At 41.2% G+C, this 14,434-nt stretch overlaps 1 protein-coding gene across 2 annotated transcripts in view; it reads right to left on the bottom strand.

Moving 5' to 3' along the window:
* The window catches only part of LOC142490976 (multidrug and toxin extrusion protein 1-like), a 164,475-nt gene extending 158,807 nt beyond the window's left edge, over positions 1-5,668 (bottom strand). For both annotated transcript variants that reach the window (XM_075593336.1, XM_075593338.1), the window contains exon 1: positions 5,329-5,668. In XM_075593336.1, coding sequence (XP_075449451.1) covers positions 5,329-5,442 — 114 coding nt within the window. In that variant the 5' untranslated portion in view covers positions 5,443-5,668. The remainder of the gene's footprint in view (positions 1-5,328) is intronic.
* Positions 5,669-14,434: the final 8,766 nt, after the last annotated feature.

Below are 14,434 nucleotides of genomic sequence, written 5' to 3'. Positions count from 1 at the left end.
CTAGTTTAAAATCTTCTCCAACTTTTTAGTATTCTCCCCCCTAGCACAGAAGATCCCTCTCAGAATATAGATGGTAACTATCTCTCAGAAAAGGAGTCCCAGTGCTCTAAAAACCCAAACCCCTCCTTCCTGCACCACTTTCTTAGCCATGCATGAACCTCCCTGATCTCTGACTGTCTCCCTGCGGTAGCGCATGGCACTGTTAGTATTTCAGAAAATACTACCTTGGAGGTCCTTGCCTTAAGCTTTTGGCCTAGATCCCTGTAATCATTTTTTAGGACCCTCCATCTTTCTCTAACTTTGTCATTGGTGCCAACGTGTACCAAGACCGCCGGGTCAATCCCAGCCCCCCCCCCCAACAATCTGTCTACTCGATTTAAGATCTGAACTTGTTCATCCGTTAACACTTTTTTTGCTTAGGTTAAAGATACCAATTTGTTCAGTAACTAGTTTGTTAACTTTCTTATTTTTTTATTTGAGTCCACCTCTTCCTCCTCGTTTAGTGAGTTTTCTCTCTTTCTCACTAATGTCTGTTTTAAATTCTCCGTATACTTAACAAACTGTGGATTTCACGCCTAAGATATCACGGCAAATGGACATGGTGATTAGACCGGTGCCACTAGCAACGCTAGGGTATTTAATCCCCTCTTTTCTCAAGGGGCGTTGCCACCTTGAAAAAGCGCCATCAAGACGCGAAACTGCCGTCGGTGTGCGCTACGCAGTGACGTTACACTACACCACGTGACCCCAGAAGTCATCTCCTACCTATGTGTATACTTCAACCACGCTGACAATCTGGTGCCCCATGTATTTCCCCGCAACATAGGAAGTGGGAAAAATCTTTCAAAGGGCTGATTGGCTACTTAGGGTTTCATCTAACAAAGCTGAAATCCTTTAGATACAGAAATTAAATACAATATACCTTGTGGCTTTAGCAGTGCTCCGCATATTACCTCCTTCAACCACATAATAAAATAAGTGGGGAAAAACTGTAAGAAGAACTTAATACGGAGACACAGCACAAATATACCACAGAAATAGTATGCACAGCTATATTAGCAACACCAACAGTGGTACTGTTTTCTAATAAAGGTTTCTACCCATGAAAGCATTGGTATTAACCATCAATACCATCAAAGGTTGCTACCATGAAAGCATTGGTATTAACCATTAACACCACCAATACAGTATACTCTGTTCAAATGATATAAAGTCATTATATATTGGTAGTTGAGGCTACAGGAGCATATCTGAACACAGCTTGCTCCACCAGGGGTCACTAGTACGTTACCCTACAAGTCTATGTGGTCTATTATTAAAGCCACACAAATTTAACAATAGGCCTTTTAATCACTTTTTACTACACTCATATGCTCTCTATTTAGTGGCGAACACCAACCAATACTAGGAATAGCAGCACAAGATAATACCAATATCCAGGTATTACTGCTTACCCACTACGTGGGTTCTGTTCGCCTTTTGGAAAATAAAATAATTCACCCTTTACCTGGTTACACCAAAATCTAAGGTGAACCTATATTTGCTCCCACGGGAGCATCACGGATTAACATATTATTTATATACTGTATGTATCCGATAGAGACTATTTGAGTAAGCGGCTCTATTGAGACATTTTATGTTATATAGTCAAACATTATTTTAACATAAACCAATAAAAGTTACATATTAATTGAATAAATATTACACGGCGGGGAGTGCTACACTAGGGGCCTTCTTTTTCAAACTATGCCTCTTCATAGGTTCCTCTTCTCTACATACTTTAGCACCAGCACCCTTACATCTCTGTAGACAGTAGCAAGAGTGTTCACTCTCCCCCTCCCCATTTCCTTATTCCTATTATTAAATTCTCCTCCCCCAGATTCAGATTCCCTTTTAGTGTCTTTTTGGTTACCTCTAAAAAAGGAGAGGAACATTCAAGAGGGGTAAATTTGTTAAGTGTGTTAAATCTAGACCATTCATTTTTATCTGGTGATTTAACTCCCTGTTTGTCTCCTTTATCCGGTATTGTTTCTCTGTAATTATCCTTATAATTCTGTGCCTTTTCATCCCTACTACTATAATTAACTCTTTGCTGTGTTTTAAAATCTTTAGGTTTACCCTTGTATACATATTTTTTAGCATTAGGGTTTGAATGAGTTGTACCTTTACGTTCCTGATGGAAAATAGTTTCTTCTTTATATGGAGCAGTGTCAACCTTCAAAGGTCTTTGGGCAGACTGTGCTCTATCTTTCCAATTTCTATAACAATTGTTATTGTAGTCATGCTTGTCTCTATTGAATTTTTTTACTTTAACCAGTATCACATCTTTTCTTATATTATCAATCTTATTTTTAAGAATATTTTCAAATTTTTTATATTCCTCTTGTGAAGGTTTTGGTTCCATTTTTATCTGGAGTTTTTTAATTTCAACATCTAATTTGGCCATCGATTGTTTTCTTTGAATAATCAATAACTTGATTAATTCAAAGGAGCAATTATCTAATTGCTGATTCCATTCTTTAAAGAATGTCTCATCCATAGGATCTACCGTAGGTGTTTTAAACAATCTCAATCCCCTGGGAATTCTTTTAACAGAGAGGTATTTTTCTAAAGCAGTGATATTCCAATGATCTTTAACATCTTTGATAAGGAGTTTGAGTGCAAAAAAGTTGTCAGAGATGTTATCTATTTCAATGAAAGTATTATCAATGATATTATCTTCATCAAAGATAGATCTAAACCTCTTAATGCTCTCATATTAAAGATGCTAGATTGGTAATCGTCCATATTGATGAACTGTTGATGTAATAAATGCAGCAACCAAATGTGTGTAAATAAATACAGAAAGGAAAAAGAAAGGTGCACAAATATAACTAACAAACAGTAACCTGTGTATAAGTGGATGCTGCCACAATGTAAAGGAAACACACAGTTCCAAATATAGAAAGGTAAGGAAAAAACAAAAGGCGCAAACCACTAGCCGCAATGCTTAAATTACTAAACAATAATAATAAAATTAAGATGCAATGAAAGTCCAATCTGTAGAATTCTGGATTGAGTGGGATCTATACATGAGAAGATAGCCAAATATGGTAAAGTATGTATGTATTATTGAACACAAGGTAAGCACAGATCCTACTTACGAAATCACAGAGTAAAATTTGCATGTCAGGATAAAAATCCTTGTCTGGAACTATAATACAGGAACTAACATTCAGGGACCATTTAACACCTATAGCCATAAATCACATCTACACACGGGGGAGGGACAAGCACAGATAACATCCCAAGAGACACTGTTTTTAAGTAAACCCTTTGCTTGCTTTATTCATTGTAACATCGCCGGAAGAAGACAGTGTATCTCGAAAGCTCGCACAAATAAAAGCATTTAGTTAGCCACAGAACGGTATCGTCTATTCATTTTTAATTATTGAAGCTCGGCTAACACGGTATTGATACTTCTACATGAATATATATATATATGAATATAAATATATAAAAGAAAAAAAGCGCACCCCCTAGTGCAATAACCTCCAAGACGTAGAATAGTATAATTTTAATAAAATAGATGTGTGGTAAACAGTGCACACTTACAAGATGGATACAGAACAATTCGAATAAAGGTATCTTTGGTAGTATCGTGTGGTTGGCCAGATTAATGGGAAAGGAGGATGACCGCCAATACTCACTACCATAGCAAGCCCGTGAACACCACCGGAGACAGTAGGTAACAGCAATAAACTGATGCCAGCAAACAACAATGTCCCGATCACTCAAGGTTACATGCACATGGGTCCGGTCAAAACCTGATAACCCCGGCGTACCACCACAATAGAAATCCGATATAATAGTGTCCACGATAAAATAAAGGCACCACGTGATCAACGTGGTGACGTCAGCCCTACGCGTTTCGTCTGTTTCGTCGCCCTCCTTCCTCGTTAATCTGGCCAACCGCACGATACTACCAAAGATACCTTTATATGAATTGTTCTGTATCCATCTTGTAAGTGTGCACTGTTTACCATACATCTATTTGATTAAAATTATACTATTCTACGTCTTGGAGGTTATTGCACTAGGGGGTGCGCTTTTTTCGTTTTTTCCATAGTTACATCGGGGAGTGATACTCCTTTGGATGCAGCAGCCCCCCTCATCATTTATTCAACTGGCTTTGGACTTTATACTCTTATGAAGAGGAGTTCGATGACACATTGTGTCTGATGCTCTCTGGACTGGACTTTGTTCATCTTGTGGAACATTTTTGAGTATTTATTTTATCATTAGATTTATGTGTTAGCGCTGTTTGTTTTCTCTGTATATATGTATATATATATATGATGTGGTGGGTTTTGGGGTTAGAGCTTGCTGCGGTTGTATGTTTATTAAGTACATTATTAGTGTCATAAAAATATACATACCGTACATGCATCCTTTCAACAAAAAGCATTTTAATAGCCTGAACTAATTTTAATAGCCTGAACTAATTACCACTGGTCCACACAGCACAGATACATTTACCAACCAATATATATATACATACACAAATTCATTCATTCAGTATTTCACTGATGAAAGCACGGCATGGTACTTTGTCACACTGATACATGATCAAAATGCCTTCCTTAGTGTTTTGCTCTGTTTAAATCAAAGATATATATTTTTTATAGCCTCTTACATAGCATTCTCAAATCCCCCTCTCACATTATCTTCTTAGTTCGGATCTTTTGCATACATTGTTACACACACACACTCCTACTGTATAACCCACCCACATTTTGCTTGACTTTTCTCTACAAGTCTCCAATACTGTAGCTCCACACTAATATTGAATAGATATGGGCAAATGTTGTGCAGAAATTTGAATCCATCACATATTTGCAAGTTCTTTTCAGCCACAAATTTTGGCAGATCAGTCTCGAAAGGGAAGATTAGTTTTTTTCTCCTCTATCAGTGAAAATCCGCAAACTGATTCAGATCAAACAACAATACTGTCAATGTATTTCAATTTAAGAAGAACTTTGAAGTATGAGTACATATTGCTAAGTCAACGTGGATAGTCATTTATTATTATTACAGCATATTCAAGTGACAGATGGCTACTTTATCTCTACAAACCAGGTTAGAAACTGTTACACTGGAAAGGATAAAGGACGAGTGAAGTAAACCGAGTAATGAAAGTGCATGATAACTAACGTGTAAAATACACTGATAAAGTAAACAAATGCGGTGAACTCTGGCCATCATTTTTGGTTATTGTAAGAAACACCAACAATGTTTTACACTTCGCTTGCCAAAAACTTGCCTTTAGCGTATGTGCCAGTGACTTACCAGAGGTACTGCAAACCAAATAAGCATTTTCAACTCCAAAACATTTTCCAGAAATAGCTGTTTAATCCGCTGCAAATTTAGGCCACAGCAACTTGTAAAGCAATTCCACGACATGATGAGGGATATCTTCTTTTCTGTGTTGTTTCTTGTTTGCTCCACACAATTGCATCCACTCTCCTAATTGCTGTTAATCTAATTATTCGGCTTCCCAAAGACTGGGAATGTCATGAAATTCCACCAAATCAAGACAGCTACCTTACAAAAACTTAGTTAGGATGTTTCATAGATACATAGTGCAACGTGAAAACAAATCAATTGATAAATCGAAAGCTTGCTCAGCGTAGAAAGGTTCGGAGAATAAAATACAAGCAACACTGGTTTTGTGGTTGGACTGGTAATTCAGCCCTCCCACCTGAAGTCCACAGGTTCCCATTTGACCTGGGGCTATACAGTATGTTAAACGCTTGACTGCTGAAATTCATGTTTTTTGTTTTTAAACTCATAGGGTGTACATCAAATGTAGAAAAAAATCATCCAATTTCTTGCATGTGGCACAAATCTGTTAAGCACAGTAATTGTGGTAACTTGTGTTAGGGCCCTGAGTATAATTATGTTTGGGGGATCTGCTGTTATCATTCTTTAATTAGTTGATAATACAGTTCTGAATAACAATACCTACTAAGATCATATCTGTTGTTTAGCCACCATAAAAAACAAGACTGTATCAAGGGATCTTCAAATCCAACAAATAAGGGTATCAATTGCTTAAACAAATAAATTGAGGGTTCACTGAACTAAGTGTCCTCAGCAATTGCCTAGTTTTCTCCAGCCCTAGTGCAACCTCTGGTCAGACAGAAAAGTTTATAGCAGTAAGACTTCAGGTCTGTCAAAATCCTATTATCATGCACGGGCATCCACTTACTCCTTCTCCAAGTGTCTGTCTGTCCTTCAACATACTACATACAATAGATTTTAAGTTTTCCGGGGGCAGAGATTCCTATTGCTAGTGTGCTTTTATCTTTCTTGCATCTATTACATAACTGCATTCATCCAAAGGAAACAAGATCTTATCTTGCATTAAACAGGCAATGGATGGAAGGGAAGTAAACATTATTATTCCCCTTTTATAAAGCATTAGTAAGACCACACCTTGAATATGGAGTATAATTTTGGGCACCACTCCTTAGAAAATACATTATGGAACTAGAGAGTGCAGAGAAGAACCACCAAATTAATAAAGGGTCTGGGTAATCTGATTTATGAGGAGAGGCTAGTGAAATTAGATTTGTTTACCTTAGAAAAGAGGTGTCTAAGAGGGGATCTGAAAACTATACTGCTGCGGCACAGTTTATTCGAGCATTTGCCCGTTCTGTGCAGCAGCAGTAGCCTGGCGCGCGCCCGAGTGTGACGGGCGCACGCCGAAGCAGCGGAAGAGCGCCCTCCGATCGGGGCGCTCTCCCTACCGCTGCCGGGTCCGCCGGGTCCCCCGGAACCCCCTGCCGCTGTCCCGCGATCGCGGGACACCAGGGCTCCCTCGGGGAGCCCCTGGACACGCGTGCAGGGGGCGCACGCTCCCGATGACGCGTGACCGCGCGTCTATGACGCGCGGCACGCCGAGGGGCGGCCACTAGCAAGCCGGGAGATTTCCCGGCTTGCGGTACCGACCACACTTCAATAAAGTGTGTTGGTAGTGTATATAAATATATTTGGGGACAGTATACGGAGCTTTCAAAAGAATTATTAATCCAAAGGGCAGTACAAAGGACATGAGGTCATTCTTTAAGGTTGGAGGAAAGGCGATTTCACCAGCAATAAAGGAACATGTTCTTTACAGTAAGGGCAGTTCAAATGTGGAATTCATTACCTACACTGGCGACACACTTTATTCGAGCTCGGCTAGTCCCACGAATTCGGGTATACCCGGGTGTATTGAGGTTTGTGACTGTTTGTGACTACTCTTGTTCTGGATCGGCCGATCTCAGTAAACATTACTTAGGGAGAAATATTTTTCCCCTAGTTCTGTTATGTTATATTTGTAATGATATATTGTTACCCTGCTTTGGCTCTTATCAGACCAATTGTACCTCTTTGATGTTTTTACGTTGTGTCGCATAGCGATCTGACATGTGATTTGTGTGGGTCTGTCTTTTGTGTTTTTTATACTCTTTGTTAATAAAGTCCATTTCTATTTTTCATAATTCAGCATTTGAGTGCACCTTTTTGACCCTACTCTCCCTACTTTTTTAGTCATATATATATATATATATATATATATATATATATATATATATATATATATATATTTCCAAAATAAAGAGATTTATTAAAGCATACACAACGTTTCGACCCTACGGTCTTTGTCAAGTGCAAAAAGTGGCTCAATGAACAGAACACCAATGAATCTTTAAATAACACCCATAGTGCTTCCTGTTCTAATTGTTCATCTTAAACATATGTGGAACTGCCTACTCATCATCCATTGACATAATTAAGGCTCCACCTCCCTTCCCTTCATAATTATACATGCAGCAATAAAAGTCATATCATCAATGAGTCACCTAAACCTAATACTCCGTCATTTTAGCTTCTGGCAAGCATTGCATATTATTAACAGTGTTCCCGTATATTCATATTGACTGCAAAACTTAATCTGGCTAGCATCTACAGTATGTTATCGTCACTCCGTTGACGTCATCGGTCGATGGTTCCTCCTCCTTGTGTCCTGTAACCCTCGGCAACGAAACCAACGTCCGTGGTCTTGCCTCCTGGGTAATGTCGCTCCGTTGACATCATCAATCGGCGAATCCAACTCCTCCTTGTAACCCTTAGCAATGAAACCACCATCCGTGGTCTTGCCTCCTGTGTAATGTCACTCCAACTCCTCCTTGTCGCTTAGCAATTGGCAAACAGCCATTGAGTGCCTCTCTTGCTTGTTGTTGCTCCAATGTCATCGTAAGATGGTTGCTCCTCCTCGTGTTTAACCCCTTAATGGCGGGTTGAGCGTAGCTTGTAACTAATGCCATATCCAGATAAGCTTGCAATAGGGTTGTGATGGTGACTATTTGTTCGAGGTTCATGAATTAAAAAGAGGGGGGGAGAAATGTGTAAGCACAACAAGAAAACAGAAAAATACCCCAGATATGAAAACCATAGTGATCAGTGTAAATATAAAAATTCAAAATGGAGGTATGATTGTCCTTAGGGTCGAAACGTTGTGTATGCTTTAATAAATCTCTTTATTTTGGAAATCCGTGTGCCCCATCTTCATTCCTTGTGATGATACATTGGAGTGCTGCCTCTGATTTCGTTTCAACGCGGTACCGTATTGCATATATATATATATATATATATATATATATATATATATATATATATATATATATATATACATATATATATATATATATATATATATATATAGTGCAGAATAAATGAGTTCTTCAGTATTCGGTTATACCTTTTTTATTGGACTAACAATTTATGTCATAGGACAAGCTTTCGAGAGTTATCCTCTCTTCTTCAGGTCAAACAATACTGATATACAAAGGGTTCAATGGCTAAAACAGTGTAAAGAGAGGGGGGAAAAAAACAACAGATATTTACTGTAGATAAGGTAGGGTGTTAAGTGTTTGAAGCCAGGGGACAGTGTCAAAGAAAGGTGGGGAGGGGGAGGGATACTGGGGGGGGGGAGAGAAAGTGTGGATAAGAATAGAGGCAAGCAGGATAATTACAAGCAATTTTGATAGGGTGTGAGATTACTATGTGGAGGTGATATTGTTCAGTTGTACTTTACATCACTCACTACCTTTGTACACAGCATTTTATTTTTTTCTTTGGATGTATCTCAGCCAGTCATTCATTGCGTGCATGAGGAAAGCGGCGTCCCTCGTGCTCCCCGGGTCCGGAGGCTCTTACTAAGGTTGCCACAGTTCACCTATACCGGACACTTTACTGAAGTCATCCGTCATCTGGTTTCTACGTCTGGCTGATTTCCGGAGGCACTTACAGAGGTTGCTGTAGCCCATTTGGACCGGACACTTCACCGAAACTACCCATCATCTGGTTCCTGTGCCTGGCTGGTTGAGTTACACTCATAACTGCTTTTTATTCTTCTATGTTTGTGAATGTGTATTTTTAAATCCTTGACTCCATAAATTTATTGTTATACTTTTATATGCTATGAGTGCGCCTGTTTTTTTGTGTGTTTTTTTATATATATATATATATATATATATATATATATATATATATATATATATATATATATGTATGTAGCGGGTGTACCCCTAGGGTACTATAACTACTGGTACTGCTGTCACCTGTGAGGCTAACAAGAGGCCTGAGCTTCCACCACTGGGAGCCTGGGGTGTACTTACACTCGGTGCAGAGCCTCCACTGATGAGGGATCCCAACAAGGTGGGAGTGTGCCCTCACCAGAACAATCATGCAGTAAATACACACACGGCTATATGAAAACAGTATTTACTGAGCATATACTTTAACTTAGGTAACCTTATCAGAGCATAACATCCATACATCAAGAGCATCAGAATATCAGAGTATCACCCCGCATGACAATCATGGCATTACATCACATATCAGTCCTTGAATCACTCTGTCCTTGGTGCATGAATGTGCCAGGGCACTTAACCTCTGAGTGTCCACCAGCTATAAAGTTAATGTGAGTGTGGGGGGATAGAGCTTCCCTGTGTTGGGGCCCGTTGGTGCACTTAATATACTACCTTCCTGGTTATTGTCCTAACCAGGATAATCCTTGACTGATCAGAAGCTCCGCAATGTGATCCCACGGCACACTATGCTCTCTGCAGAACTGGATGCACATGCTGACTCCCCAGGGGAGGGATCCCCAGCCAGATGATCCCTTTTCCAATAGTCTCTGCTATGGAGTTAGATCCTCTTTCAGCTACATGCTGTACTGACAGTCAGGCACTGTCCTGCAACAGCTCTCTCTCTCTCTCTCTCTCTCTCTATGAGTAAAGTGAAGGAGTCCCTGTCTTAAGGCAGTTTCCTACACCAAACAGTTACTTAACTACAGTGTCTCGGGGGACTAACTGGGCCCTGGGGGTATACCACTGGCCTAGCCCCTGGAGCACTGCTCCGTGGACCTAACCTGCTCCTTCAGGTTCCTGGTCTTAAGTCCTCACTGCCTCTCCCAGCAGGCAATAGTCTTTCCTTCCTTGTGAAGCAGTCCAGTCATCTCATTGGCTCTCGTGTGTCACTAGGCAGCTTTCTCCTTGGGCATCATGGAAGTTGTAGTCTCTGTGCTGCACAATTAACATTGGGACCGCTTGCGCATAGGACACTGTGACTCTAATGGCCGCCGCAACCTCGCCCCGCTCATGCGCAACATTCCAGGGCTCTTCCCAGCCATCTCGCCGCCTCTGCATGTGCGCGACTGTGCGCTCGTGCATGTGCACACCTAACATGGCGGCGCCCCTGGGCGAGAACTACCGGCAACTCTATTTGCCCTGCATAACATACTGAGGGTAAGGAAGGGGAAACGGTAGAGCGGGGAGACCGGAGGGTACCTGGCTACATCTATATATATATATATATATATATATATATATATATACAGTGTTCGACAATCCTATACATTTGCATGCCCGGGGCGAGTGGATTTAACATCTGGGCGAGCTCCTATTGGCCCAAGCAGCACACGTGTTTGTTTTTTTAAATTTTACCTGCTTGCGCTGAAATTTTCTCTGCTCGCGCTTAAAAAAAAAAAAACTCCTCCTACCTGACTGCTGATTGGCGCGCGCTCCCAGGCTTTGTGGCGCGCGGCCAGGCTCTATATGAGCCCGCCCAAAACGAGCAGCCATTCTTTCTGGCCGGAGATCTGTTGGAGAGTAAGTACTCTCTAATCCTCCATCCTGCTGCCCCTCTGCTCCTTCCCTGCCTCCTGCAAGCCAAAGTGTTCCCCCTTACTTCCCGCTTCCCCCCTATACCCGCACGGGGCGGGAGATGGTAGTGGGGGTGTTCCCCACTTCTTTCCCTGGTCCCGGCTTCCTGCGCGTGGCTGGAGATGCTCCCTGCTCGGCCCCCACCCTTCGGACATGCCGGCGGGTCTGACGCTTGGCTCCGGCGGCACTTGCCATCACCCGGGCAATGGAGATGACAGGGGTCCGGGGCTACACACACATATATATATATATATATATATATATATATATATATATATATATATATATAAAAACCACCACTATATATATATATATATATATATATATATATATATATATATATATATATACATACATATATATATATATATATATATATATATATATATATATATATAACAGCTGTATGTGAGTGGCTCTACTGGCTATGCATCTTAACCCTAGCTGTGCTTAAAGCTGTGACTATATATATATATATATATATATATATATATATATATATATATATATATATATATGGTCACAGCTTTAAGCACAGCTAGGGTTAAGATGCATAGCCAGCATATATATATGTGGTGGGTTTTGGGGTTAGAGCTTTCTGGGGTTGTGTGTTTATTAATTACATTATTAGTGTTATAAAAATCTACATACTGTACAGTACAGTTACATGCACCCTTTCAACAAAAAGCATTTTAATAGCCTGAACTACCACTCCACACAGCACAGATGCATTTACCAACCAATATACATACATACACAAATTCATTTAATACATATATTCACATTGCCTTCCTTATTGTTTTGCTCTGTTCCACATCAAAGATGTTTTTTTAATAGTTTGTTACATAGCATTCTCGAATTCCCCTCTTACCTTGTCTTCTTAGTTCTAATCTTTTGCATACAGTACATTATTACACACATACTCCTATAACCCGTTCACATTTGACTTGGTATTTCTCTACAAGTCTCCCATAACTCCCTACTTAGGCCACGCTTATAGTCCTTGCTACAGTGATGTGACGGAGATGCCGATGTCATGCTGCGGTCGCTGAAAATCAAATGTAATTGACTTTCAGCTATCGCGACTAAGCCGTCGCTCCATCGTGCCGTTGTGTCGCTCCTACTATAAGCGCACGCGACGGATTCAATACATTTGTTTTGATGCGACGTCGCGTTGCCGAGACTGTAAGTGCGGCCTAATATTGAGTAGATTGCAGTTGATTGGAAGAGCACACACCACTACAATGGTGCAGATCATTTTATTTAAGTAGTTAATAATCACAATGGGAACATTTCCTGCTCACACCCAAGCCCTTCAGGAAGCAAAGATAGGCTTTATGAAACGCGCAGGGCGATCTCCTGCTGCAGATCAGTAAACCCAAAGGATCCTGACCATCTGTTGAACTCCCTGCATGTTCTTGATTACAATGGAGAGTCAACCTAGCGAACCCGTAAGTAAACATGCGCTCAAATGAGAGCACGCACGCGAGATCCGGCGGCTCCACTTCAGCATAAGGGGACTTATCCAGGAGTAAAGAGGCAGCGAAGACAACAGAAAGAGAGAAAGACATCCAATTGTGGTGTGAAACGCTGAGTTTGTGTGCTGGATGACAGCACTTACTGCACCGACACACTTTATTCGAGCAAATACCCAGTATGTACCTGGCAGATACCTGGAATGCGCCGCTCCTCACCTCTGACAAGCCCCGTTGCGTTTGCCTTCCCAGCCTGGGTTCATGCCTGGCTGACGGGCGGCTGATCTGTTAAATGATAATGATTAGGATTTAATAGGCTGCAATGCTTCGCGTGTCTACCAGATGGCATAAATTCATGAATTGTAATGCAGTATATATATATATACTGTGCAGTATTGCAGCCAGCGGGAATAAAATGCTTCAATCCCTGCTTGGAAAATACCTCAATGCACTCGGGCAGAAAACAGTCACAAACCTCAATACACCCGGGTTTACCCGAATTCGTGGGACTAGCCGAGCTCGAATAAAGTGTGTCGCCAGTGTACTGTAAGCTTGTGATTTTTTAACTACTTAAATAAAATGATCTGCGCCATTGTAATGATGTGCGTGCTCTTCTAATCCACTGCAGTACACTTTCTTCTATACCCTGAGAGTTGGGAATACTCTTGGAGAATCACCTACAGCAGGGGTGAGCAAACTTTTTAGGCCGAGGCCCCCTTTTGATCCATGAAATTTCTCGGGCCCCCCCGTCTGATCAAAATCACATTTAAAAAAAACCTTTATTAAACGGTATACAATGTAAATACAAATATGTCTAAGGCCGCGCGTATAGTGCCCGCGACGGCGACGCTAACAAAAGTTGTATTTCGCTTTGCGGCGGCGGTGCGGGCGACCTGGCCATTGATTGGTTCAGGGGCTGTCACATGAGGCGACAGCCCCTGAAAAATCAAATATTGCCGGCTTCAAAAAATCGCATCGCCACGTCACGCTTACTATAAGCACACGCGGCAGCGACAATGCATTTTTCGGATGACGTCGCGTCGCCGGCACTATAAGCGCAGTTTAAATACTTACATACTTCAACAGCTCGCTCTTGCAAAATTAGACTGCGTCCACACTGCCGCTGAGAGCGGTGACATCACCAACTCTCCAAGCATGAGCACAGGGTGTCCTGCATAATTTTGCAAGCACGAGCGGGGAAGTGTTTACACTTTTTTTACCTTAATTCTGTACATTCATAGTATGAGTGATAAAGTGGCAGCCGACCCTTTCATTTGCAGAGGATCGCAGCTAGGCAGGTTGCCAGCGGAGGAGAGCAGCAACACAGCGTTATTGTAGGGCAGACACCGGAGGGAGGGGCGTTTGACATCACAGGGCTCGCGCGTGCTCCTCCCCCGTACCTCTGAATTATGTGACCGCCACCTGCACTATTCTGTTCGGCCGCGCGCGCACATCTTTTTCGCCTGCGCAGCCAGGTTTTGCCGCACGCGCCCCGCCTAAATAATCTTGCGCCGGGGCGACCCCCCTCAGATTGTGCACCGCTGCATTCAATCACCACCAACACACAGACACAATACACACTGCAGTCATATATATACACATATATATATATATATATATATATATATATATATATATATATATATATATATATATATACACACACACATATACATACACACACACATATACACATATACATACATA

The sequence above is a fragment of the Ascaphus truei genome, chromosome 3, assembly GCF_040206685.1.
Source record: "Ascaphus truei isolate aAscTru1 chromosome 3, aAscTru1.hap1, whole genome shotgun sequence".
Lineage (NCBI taxonomy): Eukaryota > Metazoa > Chordata > Amphibia > Anura > Ascaphidae > Ascaphus > Ascaphus truei.
Note: the sequence above shows the minus strand (reverse complement) of the source record. Positions and strands in the feature narration are given on the sequence as shown.